The sequence below is a fragment of the Symphodus melops genome (genome assembly GCF_947650265.1).
Source record: "Symphodus melops genome assembly, chromosome: 7".
NCBI classification, from domain to species: Eukaryota; Metazoa; Chordata; class Actinopteri; order Labriformes; family Labridae; genus Symphodus; species Symphodus melops.
In genome coordinates, this window is record NC_136697.1 from 23296780 (window position 1) to 23317676 (window position 20897).

General features: G+C 41.1%; 2 protein-coding genes across 2 annotated transcripts; one reads left to right on the top strand and one right to left on the bottom strand.

Moving 5' to 3' along the window:
* Positions 1-2760: 2760 nt before the first annotated feature.
* tceanc2 (transcription elongation factor A (SII) N-terminal and central domain containing 2) lies at positions 2761-5004 on the top strand. The gene is made up of 4 exons (XM_079348270.1): positions 2761-3145; positions 3234-3375; positions 3883-4076; positions 4581-5004. Exons 1-4 carry the CDS (start codon positions 3047-3049, stop codon positions 4767-4769), a joined length of 624 nt encoding a protein of 207 aa, XP_079204396.1. The 5' UTR covers positions 2761-3046; the 3' UTR covers positions 4770-5004.
* cdcp2 (CUB domain containing protein 2) lies at positions 4836-10116 on the bottom strand (the record flags this gene model as incomplete). Its single annotated transcript, XM_079348882.1, has 6 exons — positions 4836-5461; positions 5558-5736; positions 6008-6361; positions 7551-7892; positions 9459-9806; positions 10050-10116. The coding sequence occupies 6 exons, from the start codon at positions 10114-10116 to the stop codon at positions 5156-5158; spliced, it is 1596 nt and encodes a 531-aa protein (XP_079205008.1). The 3' UTR covers positions 4836-5155.
* Between the last annotated feature and the right edge of the window lie 10781 nt (positions 10117-20897).

Sequence of the window (20897 nt, forward strand, 5' to 3'; positions counted from 1 at the left end):
CACAGCTGCACGGTACACACACACATACTTATTATGTACCCACCAAACAATGGCAACACAAGTGAATAACCCAATAAAAAACCTGAAAAAAACTCAAATTCTAGTAATTAAATGAAATACAAAAAGGCAGAGCTGTTGACATATAAAACATAACAATTAGACACACACAGGAGTGTGCATTTTCATGTGTTCAGAGCAGCAGACACCTGTGTTGTTGCTGTCTTGCAGTTGTCCACATATATTTTATTTAGTGACTGTAAAACCAAGGTGGACCTTCATTTGCACTGTTAATCCTTGCAATGTGAGAATACAGATGAAATTGCATGATCAACAAATTTAGCAATCTCGTTGTTTGTTGATCTGTTTTTTTTTTGTTTGCTTCATATTCGTACGAAGGGTAATTTGTTGGATTTTTTTGCAAAATACTTCCATTGCTTTGAATGTACAAAACATCCAGTGACAATCCATCCCCCCTCCCCCCCACCATCACCAGAGACCAGGTGAGCAAGGAGCTGAAGAGACTCCGCCCCAGGAAGGCAGCAGGCCCAGACAAGGTGTGTCCCAGGATGCTAAAGGCCTGCTCTGCTGAGCTGGGGGAGCCACTTCAGCACATCTTCAACATGAGCCTGCGGCTCGGGAAGGTTCCTGTGCTCTGGAAGACCTCGTGCCTCACCCCTGTCCCCAAGAAGAAGAACCCCAGTGAGCCAGGCGACTTCAGACCAATCGCTCTGACATCCCACGTTATGAAGACCTTCGAACGGCTGCTGCTCCAACACCTCAGACCCCAGGTACAACACGCACAGGATCCACTGCAGTTTGCATACCAGGCAAAGGTGGGCGTGGACGATGCCATCCTCTATCTGCTACACAGGGCTTACTCTCATCTGGACAAAGGGAGCAGCGTGATGAGAATCATGTTCTTTGATTTCTCAAGCGCTTTCGACACCATCCATCCCCTCCTACTGAGAGACAAGCTGACCGAGATGAGGGTGGACTCGCACCTGGTGAGGTGGATCACGGACTACCTCACAGAGAGACCACAGTACATCAGACTGAAGGACTGCACATCTGACACTGTGGTCAGCAGCACCGGAGCACCACAGGGGACCGTGCTCTCCCCCGTCCTGTTCACCCTGTACACCTCTGACTTCCAGTATAACTCTGAGCTCTGCCACATGCAGAAATACTCGGACGACACTGCGATAGTTGCTTGTGTCAGGGATGGACAGGAGGAAGGGTACAGGAGCCTGATCGAGGACTTTGTGACGTGGTGCAGTGCCAACCATCTGCAGCTAAACACCTCCAAGACCAAGGAGATGGTGGTGGACTTCCGAAGGAAGAAACCACATCTAGAACCTGTTTCCATCGGCGGGGTCGACGTGGAGGTGGTCAGGACCTACGGGTACCTGGGGCTGCAGCTGGATGACAAGCTGGACTGGTCGCCTAACATGGACACTACCTGCAGGAAGGGACAGAGCCGTCTGTACTTCCTGAGAAGGCTGGGGTCCTTCAACATCTGCAAAAAGCTGCTGCAGATGTTCTACCAGTCTGTGGTGTCCAGCGTCCTCTTCTACGCAGTGGTGTGCTGGGGAGGAAGCTGCAAGAAGAGGGACGCAGCACGCCTGGACAGACTGGTGAGGAGGGCCGGCTCTGTGGTGGGTACAGAGCTGGACTCACTGGTGACAGTGGTAGAGAGGAGGTCTCTGGACAAAATGCTCTCCATCATGGACAACACACACCACCCTCTGCACAGCACCTTCACCGGGCAGAGGAGCATGTTCAGCGAAAGACTGCTGTCACAGTCGTGCTCCACGGACAGACTCAAGAACTCTTTTGTCCCCCTGGCCATAAGACTGTATAACACTTCACTGTCACGGTAGGGAAGAAGCGCACGGTGATCCCTGGACTCTTTTTTTCACTTTTTTCTCACTCCTCATCTGCACTGCTGACCTCAGAGTCAGCCCCCAGTTGGACACTGTAATGCATATTGATAGTCACCTTACTGAGCACTGGTCACTTTAAAGATAATCACCCTAATCATGTCTGGTTTCATCCTACTGTTGTGTTATGCTACATCTGTAATGGCTGACATGATCACCCTAATTAGGTCAAGTTTCACTCTATTGTCTTCAACACGTAATGCTAAGCTGCTCCTCAATAGTTGGGTACTTAACGATAATCACCCCTAACCACTCCTGGTTTCAGGTTATTGTCTAGGACACTTAATGCAAATCACCGCTCCTTTAAGTTGGTGAGCCAATTTACATTCCTGCATTGACTGTTTAACGACTGTCCTCACACCTCTGGCAATACCTCAAACACCTCTGTACATACACATGTAACTAGTTTCTAGAAGGTCAGCACTTTGTTTCTAAGGCTCCTTAACTGTTTACCGGTCTCTTTTAACCAACACATGTTTTTCTCTCCTCACAGGTTATGTACATTATGCTATATTAGTTTTAAGTCTAACTGCTAATACTAACTGCACAGGTTTAACATATAATTATGTTTATTCTTAGTCACATAGGGGCTGCTATATCTTGTTTGGGGGATTTTGTATACAGAGGGGAGGGGGGACAGCGGGTGTGTATTGTAACTAATGTCTTGTGTCTTGTGTCTTGTGTCTTGTGTCCTGCCTGTCTGTATACTGCTACTGGATGCCTTGAATTTCCCTCGGGATCAATAAAGTATCTATCTATCTATCCATATTTCCACCTCGTTAAATGTGATCGTCCAAACCAGAGTGGTCACTGGGATTTCCGACAACACTTAAAGGCACCTGTAGTTGCTTCTGTTTGCCATCCAGTTGCAGCTAGCCTCACCAAACAGATTTTCTGTCGTTATTGCTGTTATGATATGAAGGGAAGATTTGTATTAATCGAGAATAGGTGACTCTGTCGAGTAAAAATAAATAGGCTTAAATAAATAGGCTCTTTGATTTTAAACTTTTATAAGTGTTGACGATGCAAGGTAAACCGGGAAGCTAACAGCTGGATAACACTACTGTTTTCTCCTTGGTTTGTTAAATCTGACCAACTGTGAGAAGATGGACAAGTTTGTAGTTAGGCTGTCAAAGGGGGAATCTCCGAAGAAAGCAAAAAGCAACGAAAAGGTCTACAAACAAACTACTATTGAGTCTTTACGGGTGAGTTAACACTTTAAAACACACGACTCATTTGGAAAGTCACACAAAGCGTGCGACATGTTGACAGCAGTCCTTGTGTTTCCTCCAGAGGGTTGTTGTGATTGAGGACATCATGCGTTGTAAGTCCATGCTGGAGCTGCCTGAGCAGAGCAAAGACAACCTGCTGAGCAGCCTGACTGAGCTGAGCAAGAAGATCCCATCCAAGGAGGTGCTCAAGTCCACCAAGATAGGTAGAGCAAGGAAAACAATGCACAAACCCCTATTTATATCTTTACTACTTAGAACATGGCACACACTGTAGAGAGCACATAGTCTCTATTAAATGCATGCGCACGCTTAAGATGAAAAAAGTAAACAATAAATGTTTTGTAATTTAGAATACATTTTGTCAATTCAATACAGGCTGCTTTGAAGTGTATTGTAAAGGAAGGTAAAGCTCCAGCTCTTCATATAATTATTGTTGCAATATTTAACAATGTAAATAATTGCACATTGCTCTTTCCCCCCCATATCCTACAGGCCAAATAAATAGATTGAGATATTCTGGGGAAAAAAAGTTTTTCATTTTAATGTGTGTATAAAATAGTTTGAATTACATAACTTACCGGACTTTGTTGAGCAGCTTTACAACTCAAAGGAACAAACAGCTACTGGATCACTTCTTGTCGAACCCTTAGTGTAATTCATCCTGCACTCATTAGTTCAACCCATGATGAAAAACCTCTCTCTCCTCTAAGGTCACACAGTGAACAAAATGCGGAAGCATCCGGACCCTGAGGTGAGTTCGTTCGCAGCAAAGGTTTACACGGACTGGAGGACGTTTATCGAGGAGAATTCCAATAAGCCGTCTATTGAGGTGCGCTCCGACAAACAATCTGAGGGACTCCGGAGCAACGCAAGAAGACTGATGTCTGAAGCTCTGGAGGTCAAGGTGAGAAAGAGTATCTCAGTGTAGTTATATGCAATCACAAATAGTTTTCCTATTCATTCCACCTCTCATTTACAGTTCACCTTACAGCTACATTACACTGGTTGTGATCTTATGAGATTATCGAGGAATAGAAATCTACAGTGTGTGGTCAGACACCCAGCTCTGGTCATAATAGTTTTTAATGTATGGGCATCAGAGATACTGTTGCAATGTGGCCCTCTTACTAAAAAAAAACCACAAAAAAAAAAACATGATGTATCTTGTTGTTGTTTAAAGACCTTTACCAAATCGATAGCATCTGCTTTAATGCAGCACACTTACGTCGATGCAGCAAGCAGCACTGTAATGTTTTATTAGATTTATATACATTTAACGACTAATGCTAGCTTCCCCACCATGTTCCTACAGAAACTAACAGTAACATGGCTGTAAGGCCATTGAAATCTCCTTGTCTATCTGTCTGCTAATGAAGACTTTTCCCTTATATCTTTGTCCAACCTTCAGGAAGAATGTGGTCTGATAGACAACATCGAGAGGGAAGTGTTTCATCAGAGCTCGCGGTTGGTCAGCGGCTCATACAGGCGGACTGTTCGAGCGCTGGTGTTTGCCTTCAAACATCACCCTGAAATCAGAATTCAAGTGAAGGACAACACAATGTCAGTCAAGCAGCTGGTGTCCAAATACAAGAAATAACTGATAATGAAACAGTCGGAGCCTCCAACGACACAAGGAAGACCATGTTTTACTTGAAAAATCCAGTTTTTCTTTTATTTCTTCCTCACTTTTCTGTATGTAAAATATAAAAAAGATTTACAATTCGTGGCACATCAGCATGTTAACACTGTTTTTAAACATGCATGTTGGTCAAACTCACTAATATGAAAAAAAAAGTCTATGTGACTTGTAAAGCCATTCTTTGGTACTTGAATCATGAACTGTTTCATTCTTGAAAGAGTCTTTTATACTGTTGGTGAACTTTTTTTGTTGTTTTTTTACAAAATATGACGGCAAATGTGAAAAATTCGGAGTCCTTTCTTCTTCTTTTTTTTTTGTTGATACAACCGCATGTGACGAGGACACTACAGCAGCACCAGCCAAATGATGGCAATCACCATGAGAATCACAGCTAGAACACAGATGCTAATGAAGACGATATCGCTCAGGTCATGAGGCTCAGATTTAGGACCTTCTGCGTCACTGCGATCGACACTTGCAGTTTGCTGGTTCTGCTCCTCGAGACGACGCTCCTCTGCTGAAATGATGGACACTGAAGCTACCTTCCGCAGGGCGTCACACTTCACCTTATATTCCTGCACATTCTGCTGCTTCCCATCCGAGAAATCGATGTAGAGTTTGTTTACCAGCATGGTGATGTTCCCGTGTTTCTGTCAAAGGATTTGAAGCAGCAGGCATATTAACAAATCAATTTAACAGCTAAAGCTTGGTGTACCAGTAATGAATATGACACTGCGGCTCCTCACCTGGCTGGCAGTACCACAGTTGACAAACTGGGTGAGTATCTTGTAAGAGGTGGCTGTCAGCTGGGCCGCACAGGTCGGGTTCCCCAGGTAGATCCTCTCGCGGTCCAGCTGAGGTAAGGACTGCTGCGGTATCAGAATGGTGAATTCTGATCTTGTGCAGCTAACGTTTACAGGAACCACTTAGGTTGCAGGGGAGCAAAAAAACAACTCACTGTTACATTTAAAGAGAAGTAAAAAAAAAAAAGTAATGACAAGGTGAAAGCTTTCTATATTTGTAGTTACACCTATAAAAGTTGATTTCATAATTTGTCATCTTATAATCAGGACATTTACTGTATGTCACAATAATATCCTAACATGGAACTTTATTTTTATTTTTTTAAATAAAGCCTATTTGAAATCTTCACCAGCAGAAAAGAGCTTCCAACAGACCTCTTCTTACACATTTACCTCCCAGATATGAAGCAGTGAAGCCTCTATGAGCTTCATTCCTGTCTGTGCTGAGTACCACCAGCAGCTTGTTACTCTTTGAGACCAGGGACGGAGGTTTCTCTCTGCCACACCAGCGACCCAGCAATGTGTCTGTCTGACTGTCCCCGTCGTACACTGCGATGGAGTCGTAGTCGCACTCGTCTGACAGACTGTTGCGGTCTTCCAGGTCCATGATGGGGAAGAAGAGTTTGATGCGGTATCCGGCTGCCAGAGTGATGCTCCAGTGGCAGTTGATGTTGTTTGGGTAGATGTTTGGAAAATGGGGGCTGCTGAAGTTGCCGCTTACAGCCGACAGAAACTGCTGGCATTCACCTGATAATTTCAAATAATCAGAGAAGTTAATCAAATGTGTTCATTTTGTTAGATAACCATAGCATGGTAAACTTTAATAACAAGGCTCTTTACCATTTCTTAATAGGCTGTCAATGTCTTTACATAAATATACAAAGGATAGAGAAGCCGGGGAGTTGGGAACTCTAGCAAAAGAGAAAAATAAGTCGAAATGTGGAAAATATCCCTTTAAATGTAAGATATCAGAAATTGCCAATGTTATAAATTATTTTTGTAATATGGCAATTTCAATGAAAATTTGATAAAAGGTAGATTTTCCTTGTAGCTCAATTTAATATGTAGCTAATCCTATACTGTAATGTATTTTCTGCCTACTCATTTAATAGTAAATGGACTTGATAGTGCTTTTCTGGTCTTCAGAATCCTACATATTCACACCTTGATGCTGGAGGCTGCTTTGTAAAGAGTCCTTCAGTATATTGAATAATCCCAAAGATACACATTCACATGCTGCTGCTGATGAAGCAGCAGTCTGTGTCCATTAGATGTATATAAGGATGTTTAATCCTCTTGGTTAATGTTTGGCAAAGTCAAACGAGGACAGTCTGGGCTCAGCTGCCTAAAAGTATCCAGCAGTGTTTCACTTTAAATCAAGTCCTGGCATTGGCTAGACCACTTGAGGACTTTCACTTTGCAGACTTTTGTCTTGTATGTGGGAGGGCTGGTGTGAGACAGGGAATGAGCTCCTTTCTGCTCAGAGATAGCGATCCACTTTGAAGCAGAAGTGTTCAATTTTCTTTTCATCAGATGACAGCATCTTTTGTGTCATGTTCTAGATCTTTCATGTGCCTTTGTTTCAAACTCTCAGCGTTAGATAATATGTTCTTTTCTTTCTTGCCACTAACATCAGCTGAATCAATGATCCCATTGTTTTCTCTTGTCCAACTCAGTCCAACACAATTTTGTCAACATTTCTATGGCCCTTTGCCAATGTATATCTCTTCAGTGCACTTTGGATTTTATGCAAGCTTTTCTGTTCTGAATGGCATATGAATAGGGTTTTTGTAAACAAAGGTTGCTTTATGTAGTTCCTGACAATGCCAGAATATGTGACATTGATGGTTTGTTATAATTGTCTTGCAGTTACAGAAAAACATGTCGAGGTAGTCCACAAAAACATTCCCTGGTAGAATGAGCCAAAATAACCTACCAGAGTAATAGTAGGCCTTGAACCCACGTCCACCAATGTTGAAGTCCGACTTGAAGATCACCAGAAGCTGGTTGGAGGTGGTGATGATGTTTGGGGGTTTATCTGCCCCGCAGTATTTACCAAGGTGGCGGTGGGTGACTGTCGGTCCATCGAACAAGGCGACAAAGTCAAAATTACATCCTTCATTGTTTTCCAGCTGGAAGTCTAAGAAGACTAAGGTGACCACACTGATGTTGGACACGTGGATAGCCCAGGAGCAGTCTGCATTGTTACTGTACTCCTGAGGATACCCTGGACTGGAGATGACCCCTGAAAGACCAGTCAGGACTCCACCACACATATCTAGAGAGGATGGATGACTATACAAAGTTAATATCACCATGACAACTGGATTGACATTGTATACCTTCATTCATGTTCTTTAGAAAAAAGACCCAAATAACTTTAAGGATCACTTCCGAAGGGAAAAACACGTTGAGAAGATCCAATTGACCCTTTATGCTCTTAACCTCAAACATTTTTGATGAACTTTCTTGGGACACATTTGTGGTCCTCTGAGGATGTTTGCTTTTGAGATTAGTGATCTGCTCACACAGTGAAACAACTTACAGTAGTTAAGCAGTAAAATCATTGGTCAGGAACAGCAGTCACTCACTAACATCTACAACACCAGAGTCCTGAGCAAAGGCACCCAGATCTCCACTGACCCTTCACACACCCTGCACCCTCACTACACTCTGCTGCCTTCAGGGCGCAGGTACAGGGCGCTCCCACTGAGGACAAAGAGGGCCAGCTCCAGCTTCCTCCCCACCTCCATCCGCCTGTTAAATGGCTGACAGTGACTGTGATCACTTTTTACCACTTAATTTATCACTTAATTTACCACTGCTTTTAATCTATTGTTGTTTTTAAGCTATTTATTAGGGACTTCATGACCAATCAGAATTTTTAAAGTGTGAATGTTGTGTGTGTTGTGTCTTGTGTTCTGTACTGGCGCTTTCCCTGCAACGAAGTTCCTAACGGATAAATAAAGTTCATTTGATTTGATTTGATTTGAGTTACTCTTTAATAAGATTGTAATGGAACATGGACTGATATTAAAGATCATTGGACTGTGAAACATTTTTACTGGTACCCCTTCTTTTTTTAGCAAAACTATGAGGTTTAAGTTCTTGTTTTTTTTTTCTTTCTTGTATCTCAAAACACATTATCTGTGGTTTGCTTTGAAGTTTGGTTCACACTTTCAATGTCCAAAGAGGATGCACAACAAAAAGCTTTGATAATAACTACTGGAGTGATTGCCTTGAAATGTAATGTAGATATTCAAGGTCTAGAGGATGGATCCTTTTTATTTTGATTGACTTACTGCTTCCTCTAGCAGCACTATGAAAATGTACACAAATGTTTTTATACAAATGTCTGAACAAGTACTGGTTACATTGCTTTAAAGATCAGTACGCACATTCAAAGTCCTTAGAGGATGGTGACGATAAGCCTATGTGGCCCTCAAAGGATTGCGCTTTAACTCCTTCGATCCTCTAGCCCATTCCTCTAAATTAGCACTACTTTCACGTCAAATTGTCATGTTGTCATTTATTTTCTAACGTTCAATAACCCTGTTTAGAACGAAAGGCATTTCCATTATCCTCGGATGTACATTTTGGTTCTTGTTAGCATGTAACGATAATAAACTCAGAGGATGAAGCTGTGAAGCTGTAAATGTGATGCTGATAGGAGTTTTCATGTGTTTCCCTTCCTGTTTATGTATTATGTTTAGGTGAGGTCTAAGTTACCCATAAGATATTAGCTTGAGGCCATGAGTTACTGAATTGCAGGAAAAAATCATTTCAAGTTTGAAGTAGTAAGCTGTAAGATCCCTGTCACTTTGCATCGTATCTTATGAGTTACCTTTTCTATAGCCAACACTGAATCCCCTTTGGGCCACATGGCGGTCTGAATGAAAGATGATCGACATGACATTCCAAGAAGAGGTAAACTGTGGTGGAGAGATGTCTCCACAAAATATCCCGAGGAGGTTCCCCTCATCCTCAGATATGCCATTGTAGATCTTGATGTAGTCGTAAGCGCAGTTAGCGTGGTACTCCAGTTCAAAGTGGTGAAAGGTAAGGAGGACAGAGGAACCCTCTGCTACGACTATTAGCCAGGAGCAGTCGATGTTGTATGGATACAGGCCTGGGAAGTTTGGACTGGAGATATTCCCAGATGAAGCAGAGAGGATCCCTCCACATTTGACGCCTAATAATTGCAAAACAAATACTTTAATTTAAGCTCCAAGAGAGGCAATACCATTAGCTCATTGAGGCTCTTTCCTTGCTTAATTATTCATGACTATTTTTCTAGCATCCTGATACAACTTCTGAAAGTAAATGACATTGAGCGATTGCTATCCAGATCTTTCTGTGTGTAGTGTACCTTCAAGATGAACTACTCCCATCAAATTTAAGTTTTGCGGCATCAAAATAACAAATAGCCACTCACCTTTTTTAGAACCAGCCTTGTCAACAAGCAGTAGTAAATGAAGCAGTATAGCCACCCAAAGATTCATATTGTTATTGTTGATTCAGCTTCCGTCACACCTCAGCTACAATACAGTACATGCAGAGGAAGACAACGGCGGTGTCAGAGTGCACAGCCTTGAGGCATCAGCAGCCTTGCCTTTAGAGGTAATAGGACTTTGAAAAATTCATTCACAGCCTTAATGAGGAACCTGATACATACCCGGGACATGCTTTGCCCTCTTCGCTAAATTTTAATGACTGATATCCAATGAGCAGGGGTGGCTTGTCAGGACACTGTTTGGAGAGATGCTATACATTTTTAATGATGGTCAAATAGACACACGCTGAGCAGCAGCTGTGAGTGGGGTTGATAAAAGAGACAGGAAGAAAGAGAGAAAGATCACATTTGTCAGTAATAAAAATGGCTTCATTACAGCGATGTGAGGGAGCATGGAGCCGGAACTGCAGGGAGGGGAAATGAAGACTTTTTTTTTTTTTTTTTTTTTTACAAATTAGCCACAGCTAGAAACCTTTATCAGGGAATCTATTTTGTGTTTTAAATATGGATCAGTGTTCATAGCATGTGTCCCTTTTAAACAAAATGGAAAAAAAGTATTGTATCATATCATGTTGTATCAGGTATGGCGGTTAAGCCCCATGTGCAGTAGCCTCTTTTTATGTGTATCGTTCCCCACTCTCTCTCCGGTTTTTGACTCTGTCCACTGTCATGTCTCTACATAGAGGCATAAAAAGTCCCCCCCCCCCTCATTGGGATTTAATTTTCCATTTTTAATCTTACATTACAAACTACTTAAAGACAGGCAAACACATTATGACTCATAGAATATATGGTTGAATTACTTGCTTCATTATGCATGCTACTTTAATGCAAATATTGTTTACGCTTGGTTTCCGTTTCTGAGATGAATACTTAAATCACAGAGACTTTGCTGTATTTACCAAATGTCAATCATATTCCATGACTCATTCCTCCTGTTATGTCAGCTTTATCACTCAACAATGCAGACAAGTTTATAGACAACGAAAATCCAGACTTAATAGCATGTATAGCAGACAGGCAGATAAAGCACTCTTGCTAGAAACATTTTCTTCTAATAACTGCTTGCTATTCCAGGAGTGCTGTAAAGGCAGGGCTTTTAGAGTGAATATCTGATGGCTTCAGAGAACAATACCTTAAGAAACCTGCTAGATGGTGCTGTTGCACTTTGACAACACAGTAAAAATAACTGGCTTTTAAAAAACGTCATGCCGAGCTCTAAGCTGAAATAAATAAGAATGTGATTAAAATCAGTCAAGTGTTTTTCACACAGCGGTTCCTGGAACTAAAATGAACCGCCTTGCCTTTGAATTTTAATTCTGTCCTCTCTGAAAGCTTGTCATTGTTCAAGGATGTGGATACTGGGCAGTGCTGAAATGTGTTTCGGAAAGATATTGTTTGTTTGGAGCAATTAAATCAACTATTAGCGAGTAAATATTCAGAAAACAAATGAGGATACTACTGAAAAATTCCTTCAGGATAAAGGGGAACTTCAGTTATACTAATTGCAGGCTTTTGACCCAGCTCTTGAGGTTTAATTGAATGAGTTTCGCCCATGAAATACAATTTTTATTTTATTTTTACAATGATTATTCAAAAGTATTAACATATCCATCATGGACACCCTGTATTAGAGGCAGATGGGTTTTAGCCGGTTGGCAGGTGAGAGGAGTGACTATAAGTGTCTCAATGTGTTTGCGTTGCTGTGGGATGGGGCACTTGACAGCTAAAGCATCTGGCATCGTTTGATCCAAAGAAAAAAAAAAGGCAAGAAGGCACAGGATGTGAATGTTGGAAATTTTTTAATAAAACACAATCTGCTTACAAAACATCTTTCTCCACATCAGGACAGATTATGTTCGATTCTGCTGGTATACCGGGGCTGCTGGTTGCTGCTCACTTTGACGAATGTTCTCTAAAGCTCCTGACAGTGAGATGAATATATAAGCATATATGTCACAGGACAATAAAAAGTTAATGCTTCTGACAGAGCCTGTGGCTTGGCAGAACATCTCCATATATTCCTGAGTCTATCCAGAGCGTATGGTGTCTTGGTCAGCATGATTTGTCTTTTAATATTTTGGACGCATGGTGTATTTCTTTAGCAAAAGCTTAAGGATAACCCTGAGTACATAGATTGCATGTTATTTCGATGTATACACTACAATACAGCGTTTCCTCCACACCTTTTCTTCTTCAGTTGGATGGATTTTTGTATTCTGTTTCAGCTCTTCAGAGTTCATTTTGCACTAAAAGCTTTATCTACCAACATAGCTCTTTACTTAATGACAGTCAGAGTGTTTAACATTTATCAAACTTACATAACAGTGGTGATAGTCTTTTGCAGGAGCAGACCGGTCCAACTCACTGCATACAGGGGAAACGTTGCCGCAACCTTGTACCTTGTATTCCCAGCTGGTGCTCACTTAAAGCTCACAGTAATGTTTTCTCTCTCTCTCTCTCTCTCTCTCTCTCTCTCTCTCTCTCTCTCTCTCTCTCTCTGTGCTTTCCCCCCTTTTTTTTCTGTGCCACTTTGCTGCATCTCCAACTAGTCTCTCTACCAAGGACAATATTGATATCTAATTGCACCTCCAATTCTGGGAGCCCATAGATTGGATTATGGACCATAGTGAGCTAAGCCTCCTTCTGTACACTGTAAATATTTTTTTCTGTAAAATAACAGTAAAGAGCTGGCAGCAGAGACGCCAGCAATATACTATAATTTTACAGTATGAATACTGTGAAGAACTTTACACTTGTGGGCTGTAAATCAGAATTACAGTATATTTCTGTGTACTAGCCAGATATACTGTAATTCTGAATGATTGAACAGTCTAATACAGTAAAATGAAATACTGGATAATTAATATTAGGACGTTACTTCAAGTTATCACATTTTACAATAGAGAGGCACAATAGATAATAATAAAGGAACTAAATTACTAGAATTTTAAAGATTATTTATAATATCAGTGCAACTAAGAATACAACTTCATTATTCTGTAGACTACACACAACTGCCTAAAATATGCTTTAATGTCATGTACAAAATAAGCAATACAAAACGCATAAAGGATTGAAATAAAGTTTGTGTTATTTTTAAGGGCAATGTCAACATGAATGCTGCTACTGTCAAATTGCAACAATAACAACAAATGTACAAACTCTGAGGTGACCCAGAGATTCTAGCTTAAAAGATTTTAAGTAGGAAACTGTGAATGCGTCCAACTACACATAGGAGAGACATGAAGGACAAAAGTGTCATTATATCATCAGCCGCTGTTGCTTCGTCCACCATCTCTGCATCCATGTTACTTTTTACGTCACTTCCTGCCTCCTGAGATCAGCCCACTCCTGTCCAAGAGGGAGGGTCTCCTGCTGTGAGGTGCATTTGTGAATAAGCATTTAGGAAGATTTCTGGTGCGTTTAACATTTTCAGTGGCGCATTTGTGATAACAGTTTTAGAAGCAAGGGTGTGGTTGCTGTAGAGACTTAGACACAATTGCTGCCTTGCACTTATCGTCTTCACATAATTACTTCCCAGTTATACTTGCTACATTGGCAGCTCAACATGGCTTTTTAACGAAGACGAAGGACTGCGGCTTTACTGTTCTTCACATCATAATCACATATAGACTGCTGAGAGCCTGGGCTTTGCTTTCTGTTGGAGCTACACTCACCTCCACCCATAACAGTATGTGCCATTTTAAATGCCAAATAACCTTTTAAAGACGATTGTCAGGGAGCTTTTGTGATTTTCTGTTTTTTTTAAATATGCAATGGTTAATGCAGAAATGCTGATGGCTGGCAGGTTGCTCAGACTGAAAACTGATTTCTCACTGAAAGAAATAATAGGGCTTAGTTTTTCACACAGCGCTTACTCTGCAGCCTGCTGCTGCATGGGAGATGGATTGATGGGTTTAGAAAGGTTGCTGCCATTCTTGTGGCTTGTTTCCTTTGTACTCACTTCAAACCAAGTCTGTGGTAGAGTGAAATCGTATATTAGCTTAAAGCTCAACATGGCTTTTGTCAAACTAAGGCAGTCAGTTGCATTTTCTCCACATGGGAGAAAAGTGAGATTCAACTTTAAGCAACAGGTTTTTACAGTGCACACTGTTTCCTTAAAAATCTAGTTCATGGATTAATATCTCATTCATATTTTGGTGGAGAACTGTTCCTCAGTCTCTGCTATTTGCAACGCTTTCTGTGTGCTGTGGGGAGTGAGTCCATCTTTGCCACAAAAGGCTGTTAATTTTTTTTTGAAGGCATGATCTGTTATAAACAAAAAGATAGCTTAGCTACCATGAACATAGGGTAGGCAGCTAATAGGCTGCTCAAAATGATTGATATACCTCTGAAAGCACATGAAACAAGTTTGTAGCACTTGCTGATGCAGCTTCTTTTACATAATTGATTAAAAGTTCAGCCTTGCAAATTGTGCAATTTACTTGGAAAGGGACTGTTTCAGCTGTACCTTGATCAGTGACGAGTGAAGTGTTTCTATATCATAATAATTGTATATATCACCGCCGAGGAAACACATAAAATCAGAAGCAGAGCTCCGTAAATCAGTTCCTACCGAGGCGTCTTGATGGCTGTGTTGTTTTGGACTAAAAGCGACAGCATTTTAATTAATCTCTCACAGCAATGCGGCTGTGTAAATACTCCAGATAACAGGAACTCAAAATGGGAGGTGGGGGGGGGGGGGGGGGGGGGGGGGGGGGGGGGGGGTACCATGGCACATCAACAGAGTACAATTGTGGCTCTTAGCAAGAGCACTTGATTAAGCTGTTTTAGTACCCTTTACTCATTGAGTTCTAAACATCTGACTCATAATGCATCAGCTGTAACAGAAGATTGCTCTTGTTATGATCTTGCATGAATATTCACAAGTAATTAAAAGAAGGGAATGATGAAGTGGACAGGAGGAATCAGTGACACAAACAGCTCAACTACTCGATGATTGACACGAGGATTCTGACTTGAAAAATGGAAGAATTATTGTGTCACTTGAGTAGTATTTCATCATCTGAAGTGCAGGTCTCTTCAATCTTTCAGTTGAACATATTAAGACTGTCGTTGCATTGGTTGTGTCAGCAAATGCTTAATAGAGTAGAGACTAAAATAGAGAAAGTCCTCTTGTAGCCGTCTGTCTGAAGAAAATTGGCACAATATGATAGTGCTGCAAAATCGGCTGAAGGTGAAGTTTGGACTTGTTGGAAAGATCTGTTGTTGTTTCTTGTTGACGGTCTGGTGCTTCACCAATTCTTTTTTTGTCTGAACCCAACCAAACCTTTACATTAGTGGTGTCCTGTCAGTAAAATGTTACATTTTCACCAGTTTTTTCCATAAATATGAGATAGATATGTCTCTTCTGTAAGGCTAATTTAGTTTCCTGGTAAAACAGTCGGGATATGCCCCGATGTATTAGCTTATCTCTGGTATCTGCACTGTTAACAGATAAACCCATCAGCAGATAATCTGGTGTAAACCAATGTGAGTAGCCGAAGTTTATTTCTTGTGTCATCTCCATTTAAATTCTTGCATTCTTTTATACCTAACTACTGACTCGGAGAACATTTTTTTTCAATTTGGCCGAAGAAGTCACCTGTTGACTCAGATTGGTTTTCATGGTCAAATATGAGAGAAAATGTTGGCAGTGTGGGAGTCGTACACCGAATGAAGTAATAAAAAGAAAGCCATCTGTATTGAAATTGGCAATCAGCTAAATTGGTATCGGTATCAGTATTGGTCCTGATTTTCACAGTTGGTTCCTCTCTACAAAAAATGACGTGCCTACTTACAAATGTGTAATCTTGGAAAACACCAGTGCATCTTCTGAACATCATTTCACCCACTGGCAAATAATGTGGACTACACCAATGTCAGATGCAAATATGTATCTGTTGTGTTGAATCATTTTACATCTGGCAAGCTAATATACCTGACTGCTGATTCAGAAAAAGAGGTTTTTTTCACCTGTTGGAAAAAACCTTTTCACATCACTTGGGGAGATTTTTCGCACTTGGACATCTGGATTGTAGTTATCAGGACAACAAACAGACCTTAATGTTTACAGCAGATTATCAAGCAGTGCCCAAAGCCCCTCCGAAAAGTGTGAGAAAACAGGTGGATTTCCGCAACTTTTCACCATGAGGTCTGTTGGGTTTGGGGAGGAAGAGACCTCTTCTGAAAACATGTCAGGACATTGAACCCTAAAGAGACATTTTAAGGATATGATTGTAATTATACATCCTGACACATTGTGACACCTGCATTGCTTTGTGTACAATCAAGCATAAATGCATTAGTGCCAATATTCGGTTGGAATGGCCCACACCTAAGACAGGAGCTCTAGTATTATGTTCATATAAATACCATTAAGAGCCATCACTAGCCTCATTTTTCTCCCTGCTGCTGACCCTTTTGGCCTTGGTGGCTTCTTCCGTTTCAATTGGCTCTTCACTTCCTGACAGATGGCCTCGTGTGCCAGTTATGTCCCAGTCTGTAGGGGGCACCAGCTGTATGTACAGACTTGGCACATGCAGAACACCCAGTCAGTCACACCATATTTAGTTGCAAACACTGTGAAGTCTTGCATTGCCCGACAACATGAAAACCAATTTCAACAGGCGTAGTACTTGACAAAGGCCAGGCTGGTGTAGTTCCATCCCAGCAGTTTACATAATATTGCAGTCATCTGAAAAAACACGGTGGTAAAATAACACAACAACGTCATTATTCGGTGACATTTCTCTTATTAATATTGGATGTGGCTTTGTTGTTGGTGTAATCTGTTTGACGCCTTTATTATCAGCTGAACAAACAGGGTGTGTTTGTGCGAGATACCAATTTAAAGTACTCTTGAGGAGTAAATCCACCTTGCATGGATAAGCAGTTGGAGATAATCAACCCCTTATTGGGCACCAATGAAATTTCTTCCCAGGGGTCATTTGGAAAGAAAGCCCACCAGTATATTAATAGTTTGTGGGGACAACAGCAGGGACAGAGACAGAAGGTTAACAGCTATTGGCCAGTCAGACTCCTGGGATGCACAATCACCAATTACAGTGATTAATAGGGGTCTAATTAAATAGGCTCCCTTCCTAACTTTGCCACTTGTGTTTCCATGCAATAAAACAAGAGGGAGATATTTTTGTATTCTGTCTCTCATTTTATTACTCCTCTGTTGTCCATATCTTTGAATCTCAGTGTTGTGGGTGGATCGTCGATGCCTCTCATAAGACATAATCATTACTTGCGTGGAGACTGATGGGAGTGTGTTTGTGATTTTCTGTGTATGTATGGGGTTGTTTGTGCCGCGTTCCCTCATCTATCACTAGGCTGCCCTCCTCTGATGGCCACTGAAGCTCCATTAGTACCCACAGTCCTGATTGATGTTGCACAATACTATGTTCGAAGGCTAGGATTGTTATTCTGAACCAGCAACATGCTTATTACAACACCTTTTCACCGCAGGGAAAAAAAGGAGAGGAGATTGCTATGCCGGTCTTGTCAGGATTTGCATTGGTGGTGAGCTCAGCAAATGTCCAAAATTATTTACTTTTCTGGAGTGTTTTTTCAAATACACCATGTTTTCAAGTAAGAATACTGTTTGCGAAAACAGGGCTGTTAAGATAATAGGGTGTTTCATGAATGAATTTAAAGAATATGTTTCTCCATGTGGAACAGTTTTGGATCCTGACTGACAGACTGTACAAGCTCCCACCGATTCAGAGGATGCAGAGCTGCTAAGTGGCTACATTTGAGCCACCGTGCCGGTTGAAATGCTGCAAAACCTGCATGATTGAAAGGATTTAAGCTGCTGTTGTGGGAGCGGTGATAGTCAAGGTCCAGTCCTCTTATGATTCCACTTGAAACAACAAAAAAGTGAATTGAAAACCGATAACCTGAAAGCCCTGATCAAATTGAGGGACGTTTTTTTAAAACATTTTTTTTACTTGTGTTCAAAACACTTGATCACATAAAGACGTCATGGCTGCTTTTATTAAAATAAAAAGCTGTGAAAAGTATAAACTGGCAAGTTTATGAGATCAGTCGTTGATATCTCCCTGATGAAAACATACTTCTTCCATGTGATCTCTCTGCTCTCTGCAGTTATTTTCTTTCTGTCTTTGTCAGCAATATTGCACATCTTCAGAAGCCAGCGCTTGAGTTATGCTGCTACTTTCCAATATGACCTTTCAGTTCTTGTCTGCATTCATTAGTGGGAAGCAATGGCATCATGAGTATCAGGGCCAGCTGCCAAGACATCCATGCCGCGAGACAATGAGGGAGATAGTCGGCTCTGTAGCCTGCTGATGAGTACACAGTTCCTTTGATTTTGCATTTGAAACAGAGATGTAAAGCTTGTAGCCTGTCGGACTGTCAAAAAGACGCCAAGCTGAATCACTGAAGTTTGGTTTTAGTTAGTGCCAGCTTTTGCTTTTGTTCCTTGTGGCTCTCTTTATTGTCATTATCAAGGTCATACAATATGAGTCATAGATGGAGCTGAAAATAGTTAACACATTGTCTTTCCCCTGTTTTAGCAGAGGTTTGTAGGGGATTATTTTCCGTTCGTGGGAGTTGTCGACAATGATTATGAAATTTGAGATTATTTCTCTCTATATATAAATGTTGGGAGTGTAAGAGAAAGGGGGTGATAGGCAGAAAAAGGCTGAGTCAGATTCAAACTGACATAGTTTCCCCCACACAAACAGTTCTGTTGTATTGTTAAATTCATGCTGTTTGGCAGACTAGGTATATATTTTTTTAGCACATTTCTTTGTCAGTGTTATCTCTGCATAGCGTTACCTTATGTACAGTGACATGTGGCAAAGTGTAAGAGATTGCTTCGCTGCACATTGAACGTACCATTTTAGTATTCCAATGCCGAACATTATTACACCCGTTTCCACATATTAACCTTTCCCGAGTTCTTTCCTTACCGTTGTGCTCATGTTTTCCCAGACTATGATTAATATGCCTTTGCCATCATGTGATAAAATCTCGTGAATCTCCCTCCCTGCCTTCCTACAACTCAACTCACCTTATTATTTTCCAAAGGTTGTATGGTCACTGAGCTTAGATTATTCCATTCCTCTTATGCGCCACATATCCCTTCTTCATTCAAATGTTTTTTTTTTTTTTTTACTGCAGAAATGGAATATGTAAATGCGTTTTAGCTTATGTGCGGCTGATGTTTCAATGTACCCCATAACCATTTCATCAACCTCCCAATAGGGCGGCTGGTGCGGATGTCCTTGGTGTACTGGTGTGTTTTACAGCTGTTTCACTGCAGCTGAATTTTGCTTTTTTGACTCATGGAGTAATTGTATTGAGAACTATTTAAACATAAATAAGTTATGTTTTACAGCTCCTTATTATTGACAGACTTTTTAGTTGTATATTTACATACACAAATACTCAGAGGAAGCTGTCCTAATCATTCTGGTTTTGGTAATATATCCAATGGAAGGACCAAAACCAGCGATGCCGAAGCTTGTCTCTCAACAATGTGAGAATCTATTATTTGCTGTCTGTGGCTCTTTGATCAAAGATATTTGTTGCTTCAGAAAGTGAAGCTCAAATTTAGGATTTTATTTTCGATCAACTCAAACAAATTATTCAACAACTGTAGTTTTTGTCACTGGATGTAACAAAGAAATCAAATGTTGAATTCCCTCAAAGTAGACAGTGATAAAGAAATTGTGAAACTACTGCAACATTATTGCTCACAGCCTGTCCTGACAGCATGTGAAGCAAACAGGCAACTAAACCAGCTTGATTCTTCTGTTTCCTGTTGGATTGTGTAACTGATCCTTAAACTGGGCAGGTAGAAGATGTTTGGTTGGGAGGATGGTTGTACCACTGCTAGCCCGGTAGATTTAGCAGCTTTTGTTGTAGTATTTGAGCAGTCTGTTCAATAAGTGAAAATCAATAACATAACAAAAGTGTGATCCAACCGAGGTTGGTGCAACAGGTGCAGCAGAACTAATTAGATGTCATATATCTGTGGTTTTTACATTCTGGTGCTCTTTTGAGAGATGTGTTGAATAAGCATCAGTAAGGGCAGCTCACTGGTCTCGTACTGCAGTCTTGGGGCTTTAGAAGGAGATATACTTTAATCATCCCTCGAGGAGAAATTCAATTTTACACACGCTACACACACGTGCACAAACAGGAGCCTATGGACATGCTCTGCTGTCAGAGTGACACGGCTGCCCACGGCCATTTCTCCTGAGCTGGTGTGGCTTCAGTGCTTTGCTTCTTCTTGCTCGGCAGTGCTCAGAAAGTGAAATGGGACCTCTCCAGCTACAAGACCAATATCACAACCCAGACTTGAACTGTTGACCAAAGTCCCTGAGTCCCAACCTAAGACTGTGTGCTACTGCTGCCTAGATATGTAACAGTAACAAAATAATAGTCTTTCTACACCAGGATTTCCTTGCGGATCCTTCTAAGGTTTCCCCAGCAGTTTGATTGAAAGATGGCCTGACTGTTGGACTGACAGACTGATCTCCTTGATCCCAAACTGGGAAATTGTGTTGCAACAGCAGCAGGTAATCTGAGCAAATAAAGCAATAAAGAAATCAATACCTTACAGTCAAGGATAAACTGTGCACATCCACATCTACTGAGCTGGTTAAACTTTAAATCTCATAAATGTAAAACTAAAGACTATTTGAACTTGTAAACTCAGTGTGCAGGTAGGTCAACCTACATAGTTGTAAATGTGCAGTCACAGAACATAGAGCTGTCGGTGTGCAA